This window comes from Haliotis rubra, unplaced genomic scaffold (genome assembly GCF_003918875.1).
Source record: "Haliotis rubra isolate DU_JTF1 unplaced genomic scaffold, ASM391887v1 Scf47, whole genome shotgun sequence".
Taxonomy (NCBI): Eukaryota; Metazoa; Mollusca; class Gastropoda; order Lepetellida; family Haliotidae; genus Haliotis; species Haliotis rubra.
In genome coordinates, this window is record NW_025767157.1 from 2,764,742 (window position 1) to 2,791,891 (window position 27,150).

The window sequence follows — 27,150 nt, forward strand, 5'->3', positions numbered from 1 at the left end:
TGGATTCCCCACAGCCCTCGAAGGAAAAACAAACTCACTGAAAGGCTAGACTGTGCACATATGTACATGCAATAGTGGTTGAGCGCTTACATATAACGTAAATATAATGCTATTGTGGAAGTCAATGAAAAATATTGGGTCTGGGGTTACCTATTAAAAAAATTATGTTGTTGGTACTCATTTGTGTCACTCTTACCTGTTGCGTTTACTTTGGGCTCATATTTAGCTAGCACATCGTTGAGACACTCTGTGAACTTCTCGTAGTACAGGTCTGTGAAGATGTTGTCAATACGGCTGTTCTCATACAAGTATTGCTGAATACCTGCCATGAAAATACAGTTGTACAACGTCACAAAGTGTGGCACAAAAGTGATGTTTGATGGCAGTGTATTCCAACCTGCTAGTTACTGATGATGATGCTCCACCTACAGTGTGTGCCAAAAAACAAGCCCCTAGCATCATCTTCAATAAATGTTAGAGAAATTATGTACAATTACCAGCTAAGTATGCAACCAAACAGAATTTTATTAGACTGTTTTTTAACTTGTGTCTATTGTCATTGATTTCTACAGTCTCCTGTGAACTCACCTAGACAGAGGTAGTAAATACTGTCGGGAGAATACTCCTCTCCATTTGGCTTCCTCACTTCCTTGACAAACAAACACAGTGAGTAGTTGAGCTCATCTGCAGTACACTGAAGCAGGTCTGTCTTGAACAGCTTTAGTTTCCCAGACCCCCTCTTGGAAACCTTCTCCAGCAGCGTATTCTTGTGGACGACCCAGTGGCGCCAGGCATTGACGCCATACGTGTATTTGAGGTGCATATTGGCATCTGGAGGAGGAAGGGATGGTGCCAGAGGTGGGGGAGATGGCTCACTTGGAGGTTCTGGCTCTGGAATTTCAACTCGGGCTCTTTTAGACTGGCGGGCCCCTCTTCCTCTTGATCCACGCTTCCCTCTACGTGATCGTGTTTCTCGAGGGGGGAGATAGTCATCATCTTCCTCATCAATCATTCTTATTGTGTCAGGTTGGGGAGGAACTGGCGGGGGATCTAGAACGGAAAAGTAAAGAACTATTAAAAATAATCTAATTTATCTCATTCCTGAACTTATACAAACCAAGGACTGTGAGATGGCCCCTGCTGAATTTACATGCAATGAAGGAAAACCAAGTTCTATGGATAGTCTCCTTCAGCAGCAAGCAGGTATAGACGTTCTGTTCCAGAAAGGCAAGTCCATCCAAAACCTCCTCCAAGCCACAGGCAAACCCCCATCAACAACCAAAGAAGACCCCACAGGAGTAGTCTACCAGATCAATTGCCAATGTGGAGACTCTTACATAGGTGAAACGTCCCGCCCTCTCCCACTACGAATTAAAGAACACAAAACTTCAGTCCAGAAAAAAGACTCCAAATCCGCCATAGCCGACCACACCCAAGCCAACCCTGACCATGCCATCCTTTGGGACAACATCCACATCCTGGAAACCAACCGATCAGACTTCAAGATTAAGAAACTTCTTGAAGCCATAAAAATCCAACGCTTCAACCCCACCATGAACCGGGATCAAGGTTATTTCATCTCCCCAGCCTATCACCACCTTTAAAGATCACCAGTAATCCAACCATACCTCATCCAATTGGCTTCTATGCTCCCTTTTGTGCATTGTAATCACAACCAATCAATGTGTACATCAACCTACTCTCTTCAACTCACATTACCATCTCAGTGTACATCAACTCATCTATTGTATAAACTCATTCTGCATATTGTTTTAATCACTATCACTCTGTACATCAACCTACTCTGCTCAAATCACTAATTAGCAATACAATGTATATCAACCTTGTCAATTGTATATACACACTATGCAGCTATGTATATATTCTCCATGTTACAACTCTTTGTATCACTTGCTTGGTAACGGTGTTAGTACCTATGCCGAAACGTCGCACTCATTGCAATAAAGAAGTTGACTATCCATAGAACTTGGTTTTCCTTCATCTATACAACTTCTAAAAATGCCTCTCAAAGAAGTTACATGCAATGGTTATGAAAGATACATTTGATTTGCAATCACATGATCCAAAGGAGCCTTGATCAGATATATCTCTGACTTACATCTCAGAAACAGTTTAATGCCTCTTGAACAGTATTCCTGTCAGCTTAATGTGAGTGAGTGAGTGAGTGAGTTTAGTTATACGCCGCACTCAGCAATATTCCAGCTATATGGCGGCGGTCTGTAAATCATTGAGTCTAGACCAGACAATCCAGTGATCAACAGCATGAGATTCAATCTGTGCAATTGGGAACCGATGACATGTGTTAACCAAGTCAGCGAGCCTGACCACCGATCCGTTAGTCGCCTCTTACGACAAACATGGGTTACTGAAGATCAATATTCTAACCCGGACCTTCACGGGTAGTTTAATGTGATGGTGACAAACCTAGAAACATAGTCTGCTGATCAGGATTTGAATCACAGGTGTCTGGTGTGGACAAGGGACACAACTCTATACAGTAAATAAAGGCACCTGTGATGACTGGGCCATCAATATCCTCCCCTAAAGTGACAGTTACACATAAAGACTATCTATGTACCCTACACTTTAACCCAACTAAATTCAAATTCATTCTTTACTGTCCCTGGCTGCCCAACAAAGTGGTTAATGGTGACAGTGCTATTTACAAATTGTATGGCCTCCATTCGGACTGGTCTGAATCAAATCATGATTTTTTTTTGTGTCTAACTATCACCACAAAACAAACTAATTATTCATTTCGTTCTTAAACCTGACCAGTAGACAATTATGGTTGTATTAAATATATACCTAAAATCCAAGAAAATTATGAGCAGGTACAGGATTATATTTTACTGTGCAGGGGAACAAGTAAATGAGTGAATTGCTAAATTCCAAAATACCATCACAGCCTTACATTTGGCACTTCTGTTACACACTGCGATATCATCATACCAGAGATGCCAACCCCAAAGTGTTGCAAATAGTAGTTTCAAGGATCAAAATCAGTAGTTTGAACATAAAAATAGTAGTCAACATAATACTTAAAATTGTGATGAATTCTGAGAAAGATAATAGGACACGAGTGAAGCTTTAATTTCACATACCTCCAACAGCAGATTTCCAAACTGTTACTTGCAATGATTCCAGTTCATATATGTCATTAAATGTGATGAATTGAAGGTAAGTGAAGTCCAAAAAAGTATTTAATGTACGAAAATATATGTTTTTGTCTATATATCTGAATTTTAATGAATTTTCTTCAAATTTCATAGAATTTCTAGTGCAATCGTATTGGCGTAGTTTGAGGTGAAAATTTGTTTCATAGAACAATCGTAGAGGTTGGCATATCTGTCACACCCACCACATAAAAAGTATGCTTCAATAACAGAACAAACTCAATTGTCATTGATCCCTGAATTTCATCATGTAAACTATAAAATATATTCGATCGAACTGATATTGGATCACCTGTTATTACCAAAGAATATAGAGGCTACAACTGATGAATTAAAACTGTATACATTCAATATCTGAACATTATTAGTGATTTTGACAATGAATTTGATTTTGAGATTTTGAAGTTGCCTGTATATTGCATCTGTATAGATAACAATGACTTGAGAGACAGTTTAGGTGAAATTACAAGGATGAACAACCCTTAGATTGGTACGGTCTATCATGCTGATCAATGTAATCAATACTGGTGTGTGATTGGTAATGTCAACAGGTAATGTAGTTGATCGAGATATCAAAATAATAGCCGCAGGAGATCATTGATTATTTTACTACTCCTATAAGAGGCCTAAAATATTTGCAAGCATTTATGGTCTTTGTCAATATTTATTGAACCGGCAAAGATTAACAAGCTTTCCTGAGCACAAAAGATTATCACAGTTAGAAGCAGAGATAAACTTTAGTTGAATTCATAAACGCAATTGTAAAATTCATAGAAAAATTCATAAACGTAATTGTAGAATTCGTATATTAATTTGTAAAAGCAATCATAAACATAAACTGGCAAAGCAAAGAAACTCACCATCAGATTGGGAAGTGTTTAGAAGATTAAAACATAGGGTTGTATCTGTTATAAAGAAAACAAAAGAAACTTGTTACTATAACTAAATTCCAAGATTGATGAGAATATTGTTAGAGAGGCATTGTGGCATTTCATAAAATATTACATTAAGAGAAAAGATAAGTAATGTATTTTGATCACCTATTGTGAGAATATGCAACTTTGAAATAAGCTACACTGGTATTGCGTAAATAACCCATCATGTTCCTGTGATGGTACTTGAAATAGTATGTATTATTGTCCTAAAGGATATGATTAAAAAACCAATGTATGTGGCATAACTGAAAAATATATTCAGGAAAACATTGAAATAATTTGATCTGAATATTAATTTATCACAGAATCATGCAGATTCAATTTTCTCATGTGGCCTCATACTTCAATTACCTACTTATAATATAATGGTTATATTATTGGTTCATTGGTACTACTGAGAATCTGATGTCAGAAAATATGTTAATACAAAATGAATTGCCTATTTCAAGTATTTGTATTATGACAGCATAAAGATAAGCCTTGGGTTTGCTTGCCAATCCATTTAATCATGACATAAATATTCTTATATAATAAGTCTGTTCAATTTAGCATGTTTATCAGCCAGTTTGAAGAAAATCCCATTTGAATGGTGACATGCTTGTATTATTACTGCTGACTGAGCTTGTTTTAAATAATGTCTGGCTTACACAAGTAAACAGATGTATTGTCCAAATTCTGAACAAACAATTCAGAAATAGAGTTTGGTTCATTGCCACTAAACACCTTTAGTTCAGTGTAGACAAAACTTACCACTGATCAGTATTGTTCAATGACCCAGATCATCAATGGGATCACCACTACTCTGATATGTACAGCAAGTATTACCAAGAACACAACTCTCGTTCGTTTCCTCAAAAACATTAAAAAATAAAAATCTGACAAAAAATTACATATTTTTCCTTATCCTGACTCTGCTCTTGCTGCTTGTAGAATCCTACTCACAGGAAAAGGAGGTGGAAAATATATAATACTTTGGATTTTTAATAATTAGTGATTTGAACTGTGATGATTGTAATAACCCTATGGGAACTTCATAAAGGCACTGAACTGATGAATTCCTGCTGCTAACTTATCAGCTGCCATATAAAGGTTATTACAATGTACTTATTACAATGTACTTATTATGATAAAGTATATATAACATTAATACAATGCTTAAGACTAATAGACTTAAGCTTGTTAAATTGCTAGTATAAACTCCTTAGAGTTTGTTAGCTAAATTACTTTAAGATATAAACATAGTACTAAGCTTAAGATATGCTTAAACTTAAGCTAATTATATAATAGCAAAACTCTTTAGAGTTTGTTAGCTAATATACTTATATGATATAAACATAGTGCTGAGCTTAAGATATGAATAAGCTTTAGCTACATATATAATAGCAAACTCTGTAGAGTTTGTTAGCTAATATATTTTTACAATATGAGTATAGTACTGTGCTTAAGATATAATTAACTTAAGCTACATATACAATAGCCAAAACCTCTGTAGAGTTTATTAGCTAATAGACTTATATTGTAACCATAGTATTAAGCTTAAGATATGATTAGACTTAAGCTAAATGTATATAGCAAAAAACTCCTTAGAGTTTTTTAACTAATATACTTTTTATGTTAAAAAACATAGTACTGAGCTTAAGATATGATTAACTTAAGCTATATATATAAAAGCAAAACTCCGTAGAGTTTGTTAGCTAATACATTTTATAATGTAACCATACTGCTTAAGATATGATGAACTTAAGCTAAATATATAATAGCAAAAAACCTTTTTAAAGTTTTGTTAGCTAATATACTTATATGATATAAATATAGTATTGAGCTTAAGATATGAAGGAAAACCTTAAGCTACATATATAATAGCAAAACTCCGTGAGAGTTTGTTAGCTAATACATGTTATAATGTAACCATAAAGCTTAAAATATGATGAAACTTAAGCCAAATATATAATAGCAAAACTCTTTTAGAGTTTGATAGCTAATATACCTATATGATATAAACATAGTACTGCGCTTAAGATATGAATAAGCTTAAGTTACATATATAATAGCAAAAACTCTGTAGAGTTTGTTAGCTAATACATGTTATAATGTAACCATAATGCTTAAGATATGATGAAACTTAAGCCAATTAGCAAAAAACTCTTTAGAGTTTGTTAGCTAATATACTTATATGATATAAACATAGTACTGAGCTTAAGATATGAATAAGCTTAAGCTACCTATATAATAGCAAAAACTCCGTAGAGTTTGTAAGCTAATATATTTTTACAATATGTGTATAGTACTATGCTTAAGATATAATTAACTTAAGCTACATTATATAATAGCCAAAAAACTCTGTAGAGTTTATTAGCTAATGCATTTATAATGCACCCATAGTACTACGCTTAAGATATGATTAACTTAAGGTAAATATATAATAACAAACTCTGTAGAGTTGTTAATAATGTAATAATCATAGTACTGTGATGATAAAAAAGAACTTAAGCAAATTATATATAGCATGTAGCTATTTAGTACTGTTATAAGATAAGTAGAAATCTGTAAGATTTACTTATCTTCTCCGAGGAACTGTCAACTGTTGTGCGAGGACCCTGGAACCGAATTGGTGGATACCTGAGACGTCCTTGACGGTGATATCTCTCAGATAATGGTTGGCAACCACCATATCGGATCTCCAGAAATAACCCTCCATAATTTCAAATAACATTTGTGTAGATCAATTGTAGAAGTTAAGCTCTAATATCATGAGTATTAGAAGCTCATGGAGGAGATCGATCGGGTCCATCAGTCTTGTAGGCACATAGTATGACAGTTCTGATCCAAGGAGATGGTAGTACATGAGACTTCAGTCTGCGTAACTTGAATATAGAGGAAATAATCTGATGCATTTTTTCCCTCCTGTTTGGTTCGGTGGAGATAAATTTACAGTGCTCTTGCTGGCCATCATTGATAGAATCATCGTATCATGAAGTCAAGTATATGTCATCCAGGCGTGTTCATAAACCTCACTTGTGAGGTGTTGGAGCACTATATTCAGATCGAAGTTGGGCGTGAAATTTCCGTTTTAATCCTCAATCAAGCTTAAGTAGGTTTACTAACCATCTAGTTGTGTTAGTAGTTTGATGATGAAATTCAGTTGTAGACTGAGGCGCTGTGGATTTAGATCCACTTGTATTCCGTCGTCTAGGTAAATTAAGCTGCGAAGTCCTTGGCGATGTAGGTACACAACCAGGTGTGTCTGTCCTCGTTGAACTTTATGTAAAATCACCTGACTGCCGTGCCTCGTCCTAACTTGACAGGGGAGGTCTCTAACCTGAAGAAAGCAGCCCAATCATGAAGGTTCAGATTAACTGGACTGTAAGGAGGCTTGCTCGTTCACTGATATATAGTTGTCACTTGTAGCGTGAGTCTTGAACTGTGAACTAAGACCGACCTCTCGTAGAGTGCGTTGTCCATCAGGTCCAATCAGAACAAGGCATTTTGATTCTGTAGAATACCCGCTGTGATGTCACGGTGTAGCAGGAAAAACCTTGTATAAAATCTTGCCGTCATTTATATTAGCATGTCGCCGGTCTTCACGTAGCTTTCGAAGTTACCCCAGTGACCACGTGTTTGAGGGTTAATGAGTAAGCCCATGAAACCTCGGTATGCGAAATACCTCGCTCTGTAATATTAATGCTGGGTAGGTTATTTTCCTGGCTATGTCGTGAAAGTAACTTCAGTTTTGAATATAATTCCGACTTCCCTTATATAAAGGTACAATAAATTTGCAAGTTGTCAGCTTGTAGACTGTATACATGAATGTATCGTCATAATTGTAGAATTAAAGCTGAACTTGTTGTACATATTACTTCTCAGAAGCGTTGGCGATTATGAGTTATACTGCGCTGTAACAGGTTGCTGTTCAATTTCGATATTGAATTGTCTGCAGATCTGCGTAATGGTCGCATGTAGATAATCGTATCGTGGTGTGGGATAGCATATTCTAGCAATCTATCACGGAAAGTTGATTTCTGTGAATATCTATGAAGCGTCGTTGACTAATTAATATAGCGGCGTTCTGTGTTGTAAATAGCCTGTGCAATTGTCTTAGCGTGAGGCTTATAGGCTGGCATATGGCATACAGTTGATAGACACTTTATGCGATGTCTTGAACGGACTGGCAGTAGCTATATATGGCCCAGTGGCTAGTATATGGAGACCTTGGAGGATACTTCCTCGGTGAGCGCCCGGAGACTTCGCGAAGCTCTCGAAGTATCCCTTCTAGATCTTCTGGGTGAAGCAGACTTGGAGCCACTTAGCCTTAGCGACCTTAGCGAAGGTATCGAGAATCAGAGCCCGATCAGTATATATATATGTAATTTTAGAGTAAAATTGATATTTTATACTTATCCTGACTCATGCTTGCTTCGTGAAGCGACCTCTGTGTTCAACAGGATGTGGGGGTCGGTGAAGCGCTACTCCTCCGTGGCGTCCCTTGTAACTGGTGAGGCTCTAGTTCCCGGCGGGCGACCTGGGACTTCCTTATCGAAGTGTCTAGAGTCCGATCAATATATGGCGTTAGCTTCATACAGGGTGTGGTTCTTGCTGGTTCTGCATAAGTAGAGCCGAGTAGATCATCCTATCATCTTCAGAAGTCGTGTCCGCGAAATCTGGTGATAAGAATCTCATTGATCGTTCTAGATCTATTAAGGCCAAAGAACATCGCCTCTGGCGTTTGAACTTACATGCCTTTATGGTAGGCTGTGTCCACATTCTGTGGCACGCGCAGCAATCGGGTCGATCGATGGAGGTAGGGTGGCGGCGTCTACATCGTCTTCCTTCATCAGGTATGTCTGCGCTGAGTTGCCACTCTTGGACGGTGAAGATAAATCTAGGTTGTTTACCATCAAATATCTTATCTCAGCGTCTGAGAAGATGATGTCTCCATCATCTTCTGTACCAGCATCGGTGATGAGAGGTTGATGCTCTTCTGATGGTGACCTGTGTGCTGCTATCTCAATGTCGGGTGACGCTGCCGACTTGTGTGGTGACCTGCGAGGTGATCGACGTGGTGATGTACGTGGAGATCGTCTAGGTGATCTGCGTCTATGGGATGACCTTGAGTCCGCATCTGAGGATGAGGCCGAGGGGCGGTGACTATCTCCCGTCGTCGCGAAAAGCCTTCGCGAAGACTGTACATCTGGGTCCTTCGTCGAGGTGGTCTGTGACTTCCTTCTCGAAGGCTGCTGCCGTCGTGGCTGCTTTCGCTGACTGGGGGTGCCTCTGGGGTGTTGTCTGCGTTGCTCAGGCCCTGGGCTGGCTGCTTCTCTGGTCTGTAGTGGCCCTCCATCATGGTCATGATCTGCCGCAACAGCTTCGTCTGGGATGGTCTGCGACGAAGTGGTCGGTGCCCTCTCTGCGATGACAGCTGCTGAGCCCTCAGGGAAGTCGTCTGACATCAGTGTAGAGACATCAGGCTGCATGGCGATCTCTGCTGATGTCACTGGTAAGCTTCTTGTGGCGTCGCGCGGGGATGATGATCGGTTGATCATCGTAGAGAGGCCAGTTCAGCGGCTGGAACAATCTCGGTTGAGAAAGTCCTAGTAGACCGTTGATTTCCCCTCAGAAGGTCGGCGCTGCCCTGGGGGTCGCGAAGTCTGCGTTGAGTGTTTGGTAGCGGGACCCTCAGGAAGATCATCGAATATCAGCGTTAGTACATCAGGCTGCATGTTGATCTGCGCTGACATCACTGTTGCCGACATCGGTCATTCTTTTGATGTACATCAGGTATGATGATCGGCTGATCATCATACAGGCCCAAATCTGCGGCGGGAACAATCTCGGCTGAAAGTTCTAGTAGACCGTTGATTTCCCCTCAGAGGTCGGCGCTGCCCTGGGGTGTGAAGTCTGCGTTGAGATGCAGTAGAAGCCCTCTAGTCTTCGGCTGCGGCGATGGGATGTCTGGGGAAGCAGGGCGGCTTCTTGGAGGCGGCGGACTCGTCCACGCCTCTCCACCACTCTAGCGGAATACCAGGCGGGAGGGTCGACCAACAGCAGTAGACTGGCGAGGGTTCAGGTGTATCAGTCATGGCTAGACTCTGCATCACGTGACCTATCTGCTGCGGCGTCTCAAACATAAAGTATTTATTTATTAAAAGGCAGAATTGGATAAATTAGTACGCAACTGCCGCGTGAATAAAATGAACATGGCGCAGTACAACTAGGGCATATTAAATCGCGGATCAGCAGCAGAATAAAAAGCGTAATCTGCAACAGTACAGAATTTTCATCAAGCGTAATCCACAGAACAAACATGGCGTCCGTGAATAAACAGTAGAAACACGACTAAATATCAATATATAATTGTTGAAGGATACTAGCTAAACCTCTATAGATGTCTATCACGAGGTAACTAACTAAATATAATCCAAAGGATATAGTGTGTCGGAGACACAGAGCTCTCGCGTCCAGCTCACTGGGAGAAGGAGAAGAATGGGAAGAGAGTGAGGCACATGGGTAGAGGTGAAGCCCTCGTGAAGGGAGCTTCAATTAGGGAGATACAGCTTGTGGAAGGGAGGTAACTTCGTAAAAATGTGTACTAATTAGTGATTTTTACATTGAAGGGAGCTTCAATTAGGGAGATACAAGTGTTCCACTATGTTTAGCAAGAAGAAGAAGACAAGCAAAAGAGCATGAGTCAGGATAAGGAAAAATACATCACACAGATAACTAATGACTATTATTGGACACACATTCAAAGTTCTTGGCTCCGATCAATCTGACACACAATAACGATGTTCAAACAGTGAGCACAACTACTGCCGAGAAGATGAATGTATCTGGTGTAATATGCACATAAGGAAGCTGATGGATGGGGTGTCCATTATCACCATACACAAGGTAGAGAGACAGAACATGAGATTACTTTATATACTCTAACATCTGACAAAGGGAGTTGATCACAGACATCAGGTAGTTCCTTGATGACAGCCTGGTCTGGAAGGTGGTCGTAATTTCTGCTTTGATTTCATCCTTCTTGTACCATGAGTTACGTCCATATTTAGCTGTGGTTTTGGCAGTATGTTTCAATAGCAGAAAGACATTGATGGAACAACATTTAATGCATCAGAGGGTTCTTTCATGCATGTTTGATGCGTCAACTATGAGTGACACGAATAGGGAAATACCCTGAAGCCATCTACGACAAATAACCACTCGATCCAGTTTGTCGCCTCGTGGTTGCTGAAGACCAATTCTAGCCCTGATCTTCATGGTATGATGTGATGTATGATTCATGAGTAATGTCCAACACCTTTAGGGTGTAGTTACCCAAACTGAACAACAATGTGCACAGTATTTGAAATGAAAACATGCCCAGTTCATACAGTTTCTGCTTGGAAAGATAATAGGTCTCCTTGGTTGTGAATATCATTGGCAAAACTTTTGGATGCTTCAAGAAGATGGTAACACAGAGTTGAAACATAAAATGAAAATAATAGTATTTGGAAGAGGCTGTATAGTAGTAATACTGACAGTGTCATGAGGTTACACTCAAAAATCATATCAATGTAAATGCAACAAAACACTGGATGTTTGAGACATTCAATTCAATACACCACATGTGAATTGGACAAGCAGTTGGAATCATGAAGTGAATAGGTTGTCAGTGAGCCATAACACAAGTCCAATTAGTCCGAAGGTCACCACAGAAAGTAACTTGTGTGGTGTAAATATATATGGAGAAAAACAACTAGAGCCACTATATTATCAGCAGTCTGGAACTAATGGACTTGTGTCTGGGTCTACCCTGCTGTGTACATTTCCAACTGCCATAACACAAGCCAAACATCCACAGACAACTAGCAGCCCCTGCAGCACGCACGACGCACGCGCACACACACACACACACACACACACACACATATACACACGCTGCATTCTTCCCATATGTATATACATACACTACAAGCTAAAAGTATTGTGACAGTATCACCTACCTGTATTTACCGCGACGGGTTCAACACTTGTCTCAAGGTCAAGGACAGGGCCTGTGATCTCCTCGGCCATTCGCAGTGCCATCTGTACCAGGTCCTCCTCCCCACCGCCTGGTGTCCCCCGATCTATCAGTGGTGCCACATCATCACCATCATCTTTGTCATCTGAAGAATATGAGGACATGAGTGACCAGTCATCCACATTCAGTGATGTTTGATGTCAGCATAGGAGCTACATCATACAGACACACAATTAAACACATAGTGAAATTTTGGACATAATTTAAAGAAAGCATGGTACACCTACAGAATACCGGATACCAACAATATTGTTTAGTGTCACGTCACCTAACCCTAACCCTAACGCTAACCATAAACATCACCCTAACCCTAAACATAACCCTCACCCTAACCCTAAACATAACCCTAAACCATACCCTATCCCTAAGTAATCTTGCGTGCTTTCAAAGAAGATGGAAGGTATCCGCTATTCTGTAGTCTTACCAAAAGCACACGGGAAACAAAGAAAGGGGATGTGATAATGAGACCTGGAGCATGCAGCACTGCAATAATGCTTTCTGATGTTTGACTCCTCATTCAGATTGTCATAGCTAAACGTAATCATCAAATCACTTGTTCAAAGTCAAAATCAATTTTGTTGTTTTTCAGCATATTATGACAGCGTTCAAAATACCAGCCTGCCCGACCGCCTGGGACAGGTTATTTTCAAAACAGGCTGCCAGATTCTCAAATTCACCTGCCCGACGGTCGGGATAAAATTTTGACATGTATATGAATATATTTTTGGGCAGGTAAGTTTTGGTCAGGGCTTGCTAGTTTTACATCTAACCAGCCCTGTGGTCTTGCTGAAATTTTTGGGAGTTTCATACCCTGATTATGATCAATGTCACATGCCACAGATGTACACACACCCCAGGTCTTCTGCAAGACCTGCGGAATCTTTAACCACTTATCTACTCACTACTTAGGGCAGGGAACACTTTAACCACTAGGGTTCTCCATGTAACTATCTACTCACTACTTAGGGCAGGGAACACTTTAACCACTAGGGTTCTCCATGTAACTATCTACTCACTAGTGATGGCTGGGAACACTTTAACCACTAGGGTTCTCCATGTAACTATCTACTCACTAGTGATGGCTGGGAACACTTTAACCACTAGGGTTCTCCATGTAACTATCTACTCACTACTTAGGGCAGGGAACACTTTAACCACTAGGGTTCTCCATGTAACTATCTACTCACTAGTGATGGCTGGGAACACTTTAACCACTAGGGTTCTCCATGAAACTATCTACTCACTAGTGATGGCTGGGAACACTTTAACCACTAGGGTTCTCCATGTAACTATCTACTCACTACTTAGGGCAGGGAACACTTTAACCACTAGGGTTCTCCATGTAACTATCTACTCACTACTTAGGGCAGGGAACACTTTAACCACTAGGGTTCTCCATGTAACTATCTACTCACTAGTGATGGCTGGGAACACTTTAACCACTAGGGTTCTCCATGTAACTATCTACTCACTACTTAGGGCAGGGAACACTTTAACCACTAGGGTTCTCCATGTAACTATCTACTCACTGGTGATGGCTGGGAACACTTTAACCACTAGGGTTCTCCATGTAACTATCTACTCACTACTTAGGGCAGGGAACACTTTAACCACTAGGGTTCTCCATGTAACTATCTACTCACTGGTGATGGCTGGGAACACTTTAACCACTAGGGTTCTCCATGTAACTATCTACTCACTACTTAGGGCAGGGAACACTTTAACCACTAGGGTTCTCCATGTAACTATCTACTCACTACTTAGGGCAGGGAACACTTTAACCACTTGGGTTCTCCATGTAACTATCTACTCACTACTTAGGGCAGGGAACACTTTAAGGCCAGACACTGCACCTCACATATGACAAAATGCTTAACAAGTATTTGTTATGTTTATTTAGTTTCAACTTAGAGGTATACATGTTAACAATCGATAAAGAGTCTTTTCCAGGTGATGTTGCCACCGGTTGCCATGGAAACGTCCAAGATGGACGCTGCAAGCCTGAAAAAAGATGAAATTTAGTGAAAGTTTTTCTCTAAAACTAATAAAGATATCTATATAATTTCAACTTTACAACATACCTTGGGGTGTGTAGGGTGCAATGACAGAGAGATATTTTTTATAAAAGACTGTTATTTTATTAAAAAATTTGTTTGAAAAACATCACTTTTAGGGGGTTGATTTGCACTCATATTTTATTTTTTAAAAAGAAAACAGGGAACAAATTTGAAAAAGTCTCTCTGTTATTGCATAAAGTAATCAATTGGCTATATGTACACAAAATTTCATTGAAATCGGGCCAGTAACAACTGAGAACTATGTTCACTAAGATCGAAAATGACGTATATGGAGAAAATAAGGAAATAAATTTGGTCATGTTTTTTCCTACTTTAGCACGAGATAAACACATTCAAAGTCTCAGTTTACTGAAGGGATGTATTCCAAATACATGAAGCAATTCATATACAAAGAAAACAAGACATAAAACTCCCCTACACCATACAACAACCACTCAGTGGTCAGTTGCTTCAACACAAACTCTATCCCTTCGCATCCATTGAGGTGTCATTGACAAGAAAATGAGATCGGAGGTTTTCAAAAAAAATTTTTTTTGAAAGTTCTATGCGTGAATCTCGATTCAATAAAAACTATTTCTTACCTTCATTGACTCCATTGGGAATGTTTTCCTCAAAGGCGTGGTCCCCAGATGTTTCCGATGCATCGAAATGTAGAAGCTGTCAGAATCTAAATACATGCTTGATCGCGCTGTCAAAACTTGTCGGATCTTTGACACTGCATTTTAAGCATGCCTGTCGCAACTGCGCCTCTTATTCTTAATGTAGGCGTGCTTTGACTTTGTTCTTCTCATTTTTATAGAATACAACAACTGTTAGTCAAGAATATATCAAATACCACGATGTTTATCGATTCGATGTTTTCAAAGCAGCAACCGCCATTTTGAATGCTTACGGGGAAAGGACGATGTTTTGTTGATATGCCGAATGGTGCATTGTGGGATACGTTTACCATATAAGGGTGTAACGAAGATTACCGAATGTTGCATTGTGGGATATTTAAGCCTTGCCGAATGCTGCATTGTGGGATATTTAAGCCTTACAAGGATGTTTTAGGTACAGAATACCTATCGCGAGGGAAAGTAGAGATATCCTCGTGGAATATCTATTTTTAGAATGTTTTGACCAGCAACATGGCGGACACGATGAGCTTTCTAGCGATGTATAACATGAATGGGTTCGTCCCTGCTGGGAGGGCGTTGTTAGGGGTGAAAGTTCGGCGTTTTCAGGGTTTGATTTCACACATTTTTAAATATTATCACATATATGATTATGTTTGTGGGGGTTTATATCAATAAAAAAGACTCTTTATCGAAAACAACGTGTTGTATCGTGAAGTACATGTGTTAATTATACGAAAAAAATCAAAATCTCGATTTTGACGTATTGAAGCAAATATGTCAATTTAAGGTGCCGTGTCTGGCCTTAACCACTAGGGTTCTCCATGTAACTATCTACTCACTACTTAGGGCAGGGAACACTTTAACCACTTGGGTTCTCCATATAACTATCTACTCACTACTTAGGGCAGGGAACACTTTAACCACTTGGGTTCTCATTGTAACTATCTACTCACTAGTGATGGCTGGGAATGGTTCTCCATCACTTTTATCAGTATCACTGTCAGAGTCGCCGCCGCCCCCAGCAACAGCTTCCGCCATCATCAACAACTCGGCCTCCAGTGGATCAGATGGAATTTTCTCTCGTATCTCCTAAAATCATGAAGTGCAGTCATTAGCACTAAAACGTGTCCTTAATGTGGAACTCGCATGAATACAGTGAAACCTGGTTTACCTGGTGGTGGTCAATATTGTGAATTGAGCACTGTGGGCATAAAGACTCACTGCAGTATATGCAGGTCTGAATTCTTACATTCAGGCCTGTTTGCAACTGGCTTCAATAATGCTAAAAAACAACATAAAAGTATGCCAGCAGATAAAAAGGGTTGCCACACAAACTTTGCAACTGATCTGCCAAATATCTGACAATAGATACTATCATGAAAGAGCATGACACAAATATTTAACAGCACTCTCACAATAGGACAAGTCAATTTTTCTTAGATCAGTCTTGAATCCGTCCTACAAGTCCTGGTAATACTTTTGTTTGCTTAAAAATATTTCATGTCATGAGAGAGTCAGGTTTTATACAGTTTTTTACAGTTTTATACCACAGTTGGAAACACCAGAACTTTTCTCATCATGACATTGGCAAAGATGTGTGTCATTCAACACTAAGTTTGGAACTGGCTACACAGATACATTATGCCTTATACAAGCTGGCTAACCACATTATCTACTTACTTTGATCTGCTTGAGGATCTTGTCTGCTGTTTTCTTGGCTGTAGGTATAAATATGGGGACTGGTATTGGGATAGGTATGGGTACCATCTGCGGAGTTGGGGCTGCATACATTGCCATCGGGCAGGGAACATACACCGGTACTGGCACTGGTATCAGCACTGGCTTGCCTTGATGCTCATCTGAAATAACAAATAACTCGATAATAATAAAATAATCACATGAAACACACTTTTCACAAATGAATTATGTATCCACATATGCTGTTGAATCTCAACACTGCTATGAACACACAATGCCAAGGTCCAGCCAGGTCCATCAACACTGTTGATGAATGATTGTCCAAGGATATAGGATCATCCGGCCCTAGACGTGCTGATCCTTTGCTCATGTAATCCCTCTCCATTTTCATCGACATGTCGCACCACCTTGCAGCCACCAAGCTATCCTACCCCTTTAGACAAACTGACATGATCCCTTCACCCACAATTTACCTCCCTCCACCAATGACACACAGATATGCTCCTCACACAGCCTCACCCACCAAACCCTCCTTTCAACACACTGACATGATCCTTGTACCCACAATTCACCCCCCTCCACCAATGACATACAGATATGTCCTTACACAACCTCACCCACCAAACCCTCCTTTCAACACACTGACATGATCCTTGTACCCACAATTCACCCCCCTCTACCAATGACACACAGATATGTCCTTACACAGCCTCACCCACCAAACCCTCCTTTCAACACACTGACATGATCCTTGTACCCACAATTCACCCCCCTCTACCAATGACACACAGATATGTCCTTACACAACCTCACCCACCAAACCCTCCTTTCAACACACTGACATGATCCTTCCCCCCCTCCACCAATGACACACAGATATGCTCCTTACACAGCCTCAACCACCCAAACCCTCCTTTCAACACACTGACGTGATCCCTTCACCCCCCTCCACCAATGACACACAGATATGCTCCTTACACAACATCACCCACCAAACCCTCCTTTCAACACACTGACATGATCCTTGTACCCACAATTCACCTCCCTCCACCAATGACACACAGATATACTCCTTACACAACCTCACCCACCAAACCCTCCTTTCAACACACTGACATGATCCTTGTACCCACAATTCACCTCCCTCCACCAATGACACAGATATGCTCCTTACACAGCCTCACCCACCAAACCCTCCTTTCAACACACTGACATGATCCTTGTACCCACAATTCACCCCCTCTACCAATGACACACAGATATGTCCTTACACAACCTCACCCACCAAACCCTCCTTTCAACACACTGACATGATCCCTTCACCCCCCTCCACCAATGACACACAGATATGCTCCTTACACAGCCTCAACCACCAAACCCTCCTTTCCAACACACTGACGTGATCCCTTCACCCCCTCCACCAATGACACACAGATATGCTCCTTACACAGCATCACCCACCAAACCCTCCTTTCAACACACTGACATGATCCCTTCCCCTCCACCAATGACACACAGATATGCTCCTCACACAACATCACCCACCAAACCCTCCTTTCAACACACTGACATGATCCCTTCACCCCCCTCCACCAATGACACACAGATATGCTCCTTACACAGCCTCACCCACCAAACCCTCCTTTCAACACACTGACATGATCCCTTCACCCCTCTCCGCCAATGACACACAGATATACTCCTTACACAGCCTCACCCACCAAACCCTCCTTTCAACACACTGACATGATCCCTTCACCCACAATTTACCTCCCTCCACACATGACACACAGATATGCTCCTTACACAGCCTCACCCACCAAACCCTCCTTTCAACACACTGACATGATCCCTTCACCCACACAATTCACCTCCCTCCACATATGACACACACAAATATGCTCCTTACACAACCTCACCCACCAAACCCTCCTTTCAACACACTGACATGATCCTTGTACCCACAATTCACCTCCCTCCACCAATGACACAGATATGCTCCTTACACAGCCTCACCCACCAAACCCTCCTTTCAACACACTGACATGATCCCTTCACCCCCCTCCACCAATGACACACAGATATGCTCCCTACACAGCCTCACCCACCAAACCCTCCTTTCAACACACTGACATGATCCTTGTACCCACAATTCACCTCCCTCCACCAATGACACAGATATGCTCCTTACACAGCCTCACCCACCAAACCCTCCTTTCAACACACTGACATGATCCTTGTACCCACAATTCACCTCCCTCCACCAATGACACACAGATATGTCCTTACACAACCTCACCCACCAAACCCTCCTTTCAACACACTGACATGATCCTTGTACCCACAATTCACCTCCCTCCACTAATGACACACAGATATGCTCCTTACACAACCTCACCCACCAAACCCTCCTTTCAACACACTGACATGATCCTTGTACCCACAATTCACCTCCCTCCACCAATGACACACAGATATACTCCTTACACAACCTCACCCACCAAACCCTCCTTTCAACACACTGACATGATCCTTGTACCCACAATTCACCCCCCTCCACCAATGACACACAGATATGTCCTTACACAACCTCACCCACCAAACCCTCCTTTCAACACACTGACATGATCCCTTCACCCCCCTCCACCAATGACACACAGATATGCTCCTTACACAGCCTCAACCACCAAACCCTCCTTTCAACACACTGACATGATCCCTTCACCCCCCTCTACCAATGACACACAGATATGCTCCTTACACAACATCACCCACCAAACCCTCCTTTCAACACACTGACATGATCCCTTCACCCCCCTCCACCAATGACACACAGATATGCTCCTTACACAACATCACCCACCAAACCCTCCTTTCAACACACTGACATGATCCTTTCACACAATTCCCCTCCACCAATGACACACAGATATGCTCCTTATACAGCCTCACCCACCAAACCCTCCTTTCAACACACTGACATGATCCCTTCACCCCCCTCCGCCAATGACACACAGATATACTCCTTACACAGCCTCACCCACCAAACCCTCCTTTCAACACACTGACATGATCCCTTCACCCACAATTTACCTCCCTCCACCAATGACACACAGATATACTCCTTACACAGCCTCACCCACCAAACCCTCCTTTCAACACACTGACATGATCCCTTCACCCACAATTTACCTCCCTCCACACATGACACACAGATATGCTCCTTACACAGCCTCACCCACCAAACCCTCCTTTCAACACACTGACATGATCCCTTCACCCACAATTCACCTCCCTCCACATATGACACACAAATATGCTCCTTACACAACCTCACCCACCAAACCCTCCTTTCAACACACTGACATGATCCTTGTACCCACAATTCACCTCCCTCCACCAATGACACAGATATGTCCTTACACAACCTCACCCACCAAACCCTCCTTTCAACACACTGACATGATCAGGGTTGTGGGTGGTGGGTTCCCACTCTACTCAAGAAAACATGGTAATTTCACACCTATATCCCAGATACAGTGGATGTATTGACTGACCTGTCTGCACCTCCTTGCTGACGGTGTGTGGGCGACAGGAAGTGGCTTTTGTCTGAACAAAGGGTTTACACAGCAGAGACTTGTTCTTCATCTGTTTTGGTGGCGGAGGCTGGATGATTATCTGTTGCTGGGTCGCCGTCGACACACTTTGCTGCAACAATTATGTGCAAACATCTTCATATATCCATGTGTAGCAGTATATTGGATGAGACCAAATTTACTTACTGGGTACCTTACAGCAAAGTCTGCCCGAGTCGTTTTTATCTTCTTTATTGGTCCCGTTATCAGGAAAATAGCTCTACATAGCCATGAAATTGGAAATAGTTAAATCCACTATGGGAATGTACTGACGTTTCTAAACAGGTTAAGATAAACCCAAAACCTGGAGGAGTAAAACCCCATCCTTACAGGTCCAACACTTATGCTCCTACCTTTCCAGCTTGGCTGACCACTACTGGCACTGGTGTGTTGGACTTGATGTTGACCGTCTGCTGCTTCTGACCAGACAACATCAACTTTCCTTTGGCACCTGTTATCACAATGTTATTCTATTTTATTACTTAATCAAACATACTGCAAAATTCCAGCTAAATCATGGCCGTGACGTAATCCACTTAATCTGAAGCCCTTGTCTAGAAAAATTCTGTTAAATTTTATAGGCTCAGCTATGTAGTAACTACAAAAAATTCTAAAAAGAGTGCTATTATTTGTTTGCTTGTTTGCTGTTTAACACTCAGCAATATTCCAGCTATATGACAACAGTCTGTAAATAATCGAGTCTAGACTAGGCAATCCAGTGATCAACCATAAATATATATTTCAGTAATTTCCCTCCTTATCTATCCTGACAATAATGAAAACAAGAATAATTGTCCTGACTAAAAAGGCTTAGCTTTCCTTACCTTGTGGTGCAAGAGACACAACATTGGAGATGACTGGGAAGGAGTTGGACTGGCCTTTGTCCTGGGGAGCTGCCACTAGAGGCTGGAAAAAAAGAAAAAGATATATTGACTCAACATATCTCCGGTCTTATACCTTAAAACTGGGATCTGTGCTTTCTCACTTTCTCAGTTCAGTGAGTGTATACTTCTTAGGCACATTAAGATGATTTGCCTTACATCAAGATGATGTGCCTTACAATGGCTGATCCACAAGCTAGTGAAGGATGCTCAACCCCCATCCTCGCATGACTTGCGTGGCCACTTATCAAATGTTTACGTGCCCTTCGTAACTTATGCATTGAAGGCGAGCAGTATCACATTGTATTATTCAATTAATTAATTATAATTATTATTCAACATAAACTTTTTGAGATGACTGAGTTCAGTGCCCAGGTATCTGCTGGGAATGAATAACGAGCTGTAGAATGCGGAAAAGAGGAAGATACCTCTTGTATTTGGCTTGTTCTGTAGCTGGACCCTCTGTTGGGAATGAATGGTTGGCTGCGAGGAATTCTTCGAATTGGCACTGAACTGTGACTGGAAGGACATGACACAGTTATAGGAACAGAAGTTGCGTACCGAGGCGTCACTCATAGTCAGGTGGTACTGTGCTGGGACGTACTTGTGACAGTGGTCACACGTCACTGCTTGGTTGGACTTGGCTTGCAGGTTCACTCGATACAGAGACAGACAGTTGAGAGAGCAAAACAACTGATACTTATTGTTGGAATCGACACGTTCAATCATGTCAAAGTTCACTTTCTTAGTCCCACACCATCCACATGCAACAATCTTTTTGTGTTTAGACCGGAAAAAGTTCACACATGCATCTTTACAAAATCGTTTCTGTTGTCCTTCAAACTGGATGAAATGAGAAACGACATCTTCATTTGGACACAGGCCCCCACAGTTGTCACATGTGTTCATACCAAGCTTGTTAGCGTACTGGAAGGCCGACAAACAGGGGTCACTACACAGTCGGTTCATGACACCATTTAGTTTGACATTATGTTTCATCTGGCCACTCTTGGCACATACAGCACATCTATTCCCCTGCCCACCACCCTTCTTACTGGTGCTCTCGACACCGATTATCTCCACATCACTAGTCTTTTCCTCATATTTCTTCAAACAAGTTTTACTGCAGAAGTCAAGGAACTTATTTGTGTCAACTGGTGCACAAAACGAGTCACTGACAGTGGCTAAGTCCTTCTGGCAAAATGCACACAGACGCAGTCTCTTCTTGTATTCATTACTACACTTTGACGAACAGAACGTCTTAAAATCGGTGCCAACTTGCAGGCAGAAGAGGGGCCCGGAACTCAGGAGACACAAAAGATGTACAGTAAGAACAGGAAGAGTTGAGATTACTCTGGTACTTGGCCAGACAGACCTTGCTGCAGAAGTCAACATTCATCCATTGTACAAACGGCTTTTGGGTGTTAATGTTCATCAGTTGACAGACTGAACAGGTCTTGTATTCTGATTGGCTGTTGGAAGATTTGGCAGTTTGTTTCAAGGAACCTGTTTGAGACCTTGTGGTTGGTTGGCCTGGGGACTTCTGTTGGGCCGAGGTGGTGTTCTTCAAAAACATGGTTGGGTTCGCCCTAAACTTGCGGAAACAGGTATCGTCACACAGATGTTTGATATCTCCATTACGCACTATGTTGTACTTGCACCGACCAACCTGCAACAAGATTTGGTTACTGGTTACAATGACTGATTACACATCCTACATCCACAGGGATCTGGGATGCCATATGCATGACCACTCATCAACTGTTAAAGCAAAAAGATTGTATGAGAAGTGCTTTGTATGAACCATATGACAATGTGTTGTGTGTAATTTGGACTAAACCAATGTACATATTATCATCTCAACATTAACCAAATGAAGTGACAGCAGGTTCAATGTCGCATGAAAGATTTTTGCGACTGTAGCAGCTTGCCCTTGACTGGATCGATGCCTGTTTTACAGAACTAGCCCATGGATATACCTTGCCACCAGGCAGGGTAATAGCAAGTACCATCTGTTAATGTCTTCTGGTGTCATTCACCCAGGCTGATTCACCCAAGTGCATGTTGATCTTTAGATTGGGGAAATAATGTAGTGCCATGAGTATTCTCTCAATGAATGGAACCTGGCACTAAAATAAATCCAGCAGTACATTAGTCTTTAGTACATCGAAATTCAGATTACCTTGCCACACACGATACAGGACTGCATCTTGGACTTCTTGCCTCCCGACCCAGGAGGGGGACCTGCAACTGTCCCCTTCCCTGTGGCAGGGCTTCCTGAGGAAGTGAAAATGAATTCATATTATTTCTCCATTTTCGTATTCATTTTTACACAACCCACATCTTCACCCTGCACAGAACTTCTAATACTGCAGCGCAGTGAAATTAATCCTCAATGATAATGATTTAAATTCTGGACACATTGACTTATCCAGGGACAACGGCTGCCTGTCCATTTAACTGACTCAAAGTGGTCTCATACTGTTGATGTTCTTTTTGGGTGTTAAAATCAGCTTTTGTTGATAAGTCACTTTTCATATATTTCTGGCATTTCTCATGCAGAAAATGTGTTAATTTATGCTCTTTTATCCATTTCAAGGCCTTAATCAAACAAATAACAATTTTTTTAGCAGTTACAAGTGCGACCTGGCTTTAAGGCACTCTGATCGGTTAAACAGAGAACTTGCCCCAATGTAGGATTAAAAGCTGAACACAAATGTATACAGGATACTGTCATCAGTTCAAGTGGTCGTACTTGTGATGTTCACATGTTCTCAAAAGTAAATTCAGCACTTGTTTTAATAATTTATCAAAATTAACTGAATTATCTAAAAAAAACACACATTTAAAGTGGGCCGTAGGCAAAAGAGGCTGATTCTTTTTGGTTTGTCTGTCAATCTCACACCCCTGGTTAATAACTTGAAATGTTCAGCCAATATGGAAGAAATATTTGTTTCATAAGCAGGAGTCTAGGACTTTAGTCACTATTGTAATATCTTGTCTTGTAATTTTCTAATTAGCATGCTCAATTCATGAAGGTTGACATAATAACTCTAAAATGTCAAGAAAATAATGCCATGAAACTGTCATACCAGATGTTGCAGGGGGAGGAGTTGTCCGCTCCTGTTTTATCTTGGTCTTCACAGACTCTTGAGCTTTCTTCTGACCTTCTTTAGCACTCTGGAGAATATTAAAAAAAACAGAACACTGTTTTAGGCAGACACAGCAACAAACATTTATAGCAATAGCTTTAAAATCAATTGAAAGAAACATAGGCTACTTAAAAACAACTAGTTAACATATATATCGTTTTGGGATGGGAAACAAATAAATGAAAATAATCAGTGAAAAAATATTTCTATATTAATTTGACTGCAGCTGTTGAAATTCAAGGTATCAAGGACCTCAAATTTTATGAGTTTGCCTCAAGCACATCATTATTTTCTGAAGTTAATAACCTGAGAGAAAAATTAGGTTAACTACGCTGGAATAAAACCTGCCCTATTACCATGGTAATCAAGTTGGACTAAACTACAGATGTCAAAGCAACAAGGTTTGTACAAGGTTCGTAATTCCCATAGCTATGATCTGGTCATACTCCTCCTTTAGGGGTCCCTTTTCAGACCTTTTACAATGGCTAGATAATGTGGGTTTTTTCATCATGGCTCATAATAACACTTGTTTAGGTAAATTTCAAACTTTATGTTTACATTAATGGCTGAATAATTTAAAGAACTTACAGTCTTAGCAGCAGATTCTTTGTCCTGTGGCTCCCCACCTCCTGACACTGATGCAATGTGGAGGCCACTCACATCTGCTCCACTCGTCACTGATGATATCTGCAGCCCCATATCATTAGAGGAGTCCATGGTGGCCAAGGATGAACTGTCTTTCCCTTTACCTTTGGACTTTTCTCCAGGAGTGTCCTCCTCTTCATCATCATCCAACACGATAGCTTCTGGTTCTGTTTTTTCATCTTCAATCACCATCACGTCATCATCCTCGTCTTCCTTGGTTTTCTTGTCATTCTTAGATGCACCTGCAGACTTTCGTTTCATCGTTATTCTCATCTTCAGCATCTTTGGAGTCTTCTGCATTCTGTCCATCTTTGTCCGTGGGGCCTTCTTTTGAAGCATCAGCAGCATCTATGTCAATGACATTTCCAGCGTCTCCCTTTTTCACAGAATCAAGGCTGGTCTCTGGATCTAACACTGGTGGTTCTGGTGACATCTCTGATTTTTCATTTTCAGCTTTTTCTGCTTCTTCATTACTCAGCTCGTTGCATTGGTCTACATTGGTCTCTTCAGCCTCCTTGGTTTCTGGTCCTCCCTTGTCAGTCTCTGTATTGCTAGTATCATCTACCTCCATAGCCTCTGTTGTTTCTGTCGCTTTACCTTCTTCAGACTCATCAGTTTCTGGATTCTCATTTGAATCCTGGGAATCCTCTGCTGAAGGAGCATCAGTTGGTTCTTCTGGTTCAAGGATAGGAGCTTCTTCTTCCAGCTCAGGAGCTTCTGCTTCGAAGTCAGAAGCATCTGTAGAAGTTTCTTTTGCCTCATCCTGGATGGGAGAAGCAGGAGTCCTTGGACCTGTTTCAGTGTTCACACCTCTTCCTTCACCTTCAGTGTCATCTAACAGTGTCTCTGCATCTTCTTTCTGGTCATCATTGTCATCTCCCAGCAAACGGTCCTCATCTTGTTGACTGATGTCATTATCGGCTAATTCTGCATCTTCTGCTGATTCTGCTTGTGTTTGTTTCTCAGGTACCTCAATTTGAACCACTTCATCCTCATCTTCTGCAGAGGCTTCATGATCTTCAGTTCCATTTAAATCGTCTTGCTCCACGTCAAGTACTTTGTCAGATCTTTCTTCTCCACCTTCTTCATTTCGAGCATCAGTCACATCATCTTCCTCCTGCATATTCTCTTTTAATGTGTTTTCTTGAACAGATCCTGGATTCCCAAGCGGTTCCTGTTCCTCGTCCGCTATGGCTGGACTGCCTTCAGCACTCTCTGCCTCCATTGGTTCTGCTGGAGTTGTAGGACCATTCCCTGTACCATTATTCAATTCCATGACCTCAGATAGTGCTTCTGCATCAGCTGGACTGACCTCTTTCTCATCATGTGCTGGCCTTGAATCCTGAGGAGAGCACATATTAATTTTGTAAACTGAGTCAAAACAATGACATAAACTTCATTGATGACTCACACAACAACAGTATAAAATTATTACAAGAATTGTAAAAACAGTCACCTCTATTTCCTTTGCATAATTTCGTATATGAATAACCATTACCAAAAAAGGATTAAGCTGGTTTTGCTTTCACAAGTCTGAAAAGGAGTTGCCATCTATCTATTGTCTACAAGCGACATACAACCTAATTTTAATTAGATTTCAGCATTATTAACTACACTATTATTTGCTGAACAAAATTTTACTGGACACAGGCTTTGAACCAGTTGCAAAGGTCACAGATTGCTGAGGGTAAAAGTGAGAAAGTGGCTGTTGTCAAGAAAATTTCACCTGCCCTTACTGAATGACTCATCTCAGATAAGTGAAGAAGTTATTTTTAGCCGGGGATATTTTTACATCAATTTGAGCTTTGGACTGTGGCTACACTGAAAGCTGAAACTTGTTACAGCTACTACTAAATGTCTGGACACACCGAAGCAGCACAGCAGCAACAAAAACTTGCTTCAGTTACTTCATCATATGAAGCAGAATAACAGTAACATTTCTTAATCTAAGTAAAACTGATCTGCATCCCAACATGCATGGGAATCCCTAGACTAACAACTAGTCTCTGAAATGAACATATTTTACTGAAAAAGTTCACGATAGATAAAAAAAATATATATAATGAGCACATGGGAGCCCTGAAGACCTATTCTCGGTTCATTTTCAGAAGCTGAAGCTGAGGAAATCTAGACTTGCCACATTTTCTAGACTTGTGTGGGCTTTTTTGGATATGTTTGCTTCAGGGTCTGTGCGACATGCATGGGAATCCCCAACTTCAGATGTCAAGTTCATGTCCACACAGACAC

General features: G+C 41.1%; 2 protein-coding genes across 2 annotated transcripts in view; both read right to left on the reverse strand.

Moving 5' to 3' along the window:
* The window catches only part of LOC124290570 (zinc finger MYM-type protein 3-like), a 28,603-nt gene extending 3,092 nt beyond the window's left edge, over window positions 1-25,511 (reverse strand). Inside the window, 14 exon segments of the mRNA XM_046727317.1 lie at window positions 197-322; window positions 589-1,050; window positions 4,058-4,102; window positions 12,118-12,279; window positions 15,846-15,981; window positions 16,573-16,751; window positions 20,148-20,298; window positions 20,556-20,676; window positions 21,050-21,131; window positions 21,535-22,414; window positions 22,416-22,775; window positions 23,289-23,383; window positions 24,199-24,286; window positions 24,847-25,511. Coding sequence (XP_046583273.1) covers window positions 197-322; window positions 589-1,050; window positions 4,058-4,102; window positions 12,118-12,279; window positions 15,846-15,981; window positions 16,573-16,751; window positions 20,148-20,298; window positions 20,556-20,676; window positions 21,050-21,131; window positions 21,535-22,414; window positions 22,416-22,775; window positions 23,289-23,383; window positions 24,199-24,286; window positions 24,847-25,251 — 3,292 coding nt within the window. The 5' untranslated portion in view covers window positions 25,252-25,511.
* LOC124290571 (neuromodulin-like) lies at window positions 25,252-26,260 on the reverse strand. The gene is made up of 2 exons (XM_046727318.1): window positions 25,317-26,260; window positions 25,252-25,279 (listed from the first exon to the last, which is right to left on the reverse strand). Exons 1-2 carry the CDS (start codon window positions 26,258-26,260, stop codon window positions 25,252-25,254), a joined length of 972 nt encoding a protein of 323 aa, XP_046583274.1.
* Between the last annotated feature and the right edge of the window lie 890 nt (window positions 26,261-27,150).

Bases quoted from the DNA above. Each gene is read 5' to 3' on its own strand.
- LOC124290571 (XM_046727318.1), bottom strand. From the start codon at position 26,260: ATGTGCTCTCCTCAGGATTCAAGGCCAGCACATGATGAGAAAGAGGTC. The intron at 25,280-25,316 runs GTTAGATCCAGA...TCTGTGAAAAAG, and splicing joins ATGTCACCAGAACCACCAGT to GGAGACGCTGGAAATGTCAT.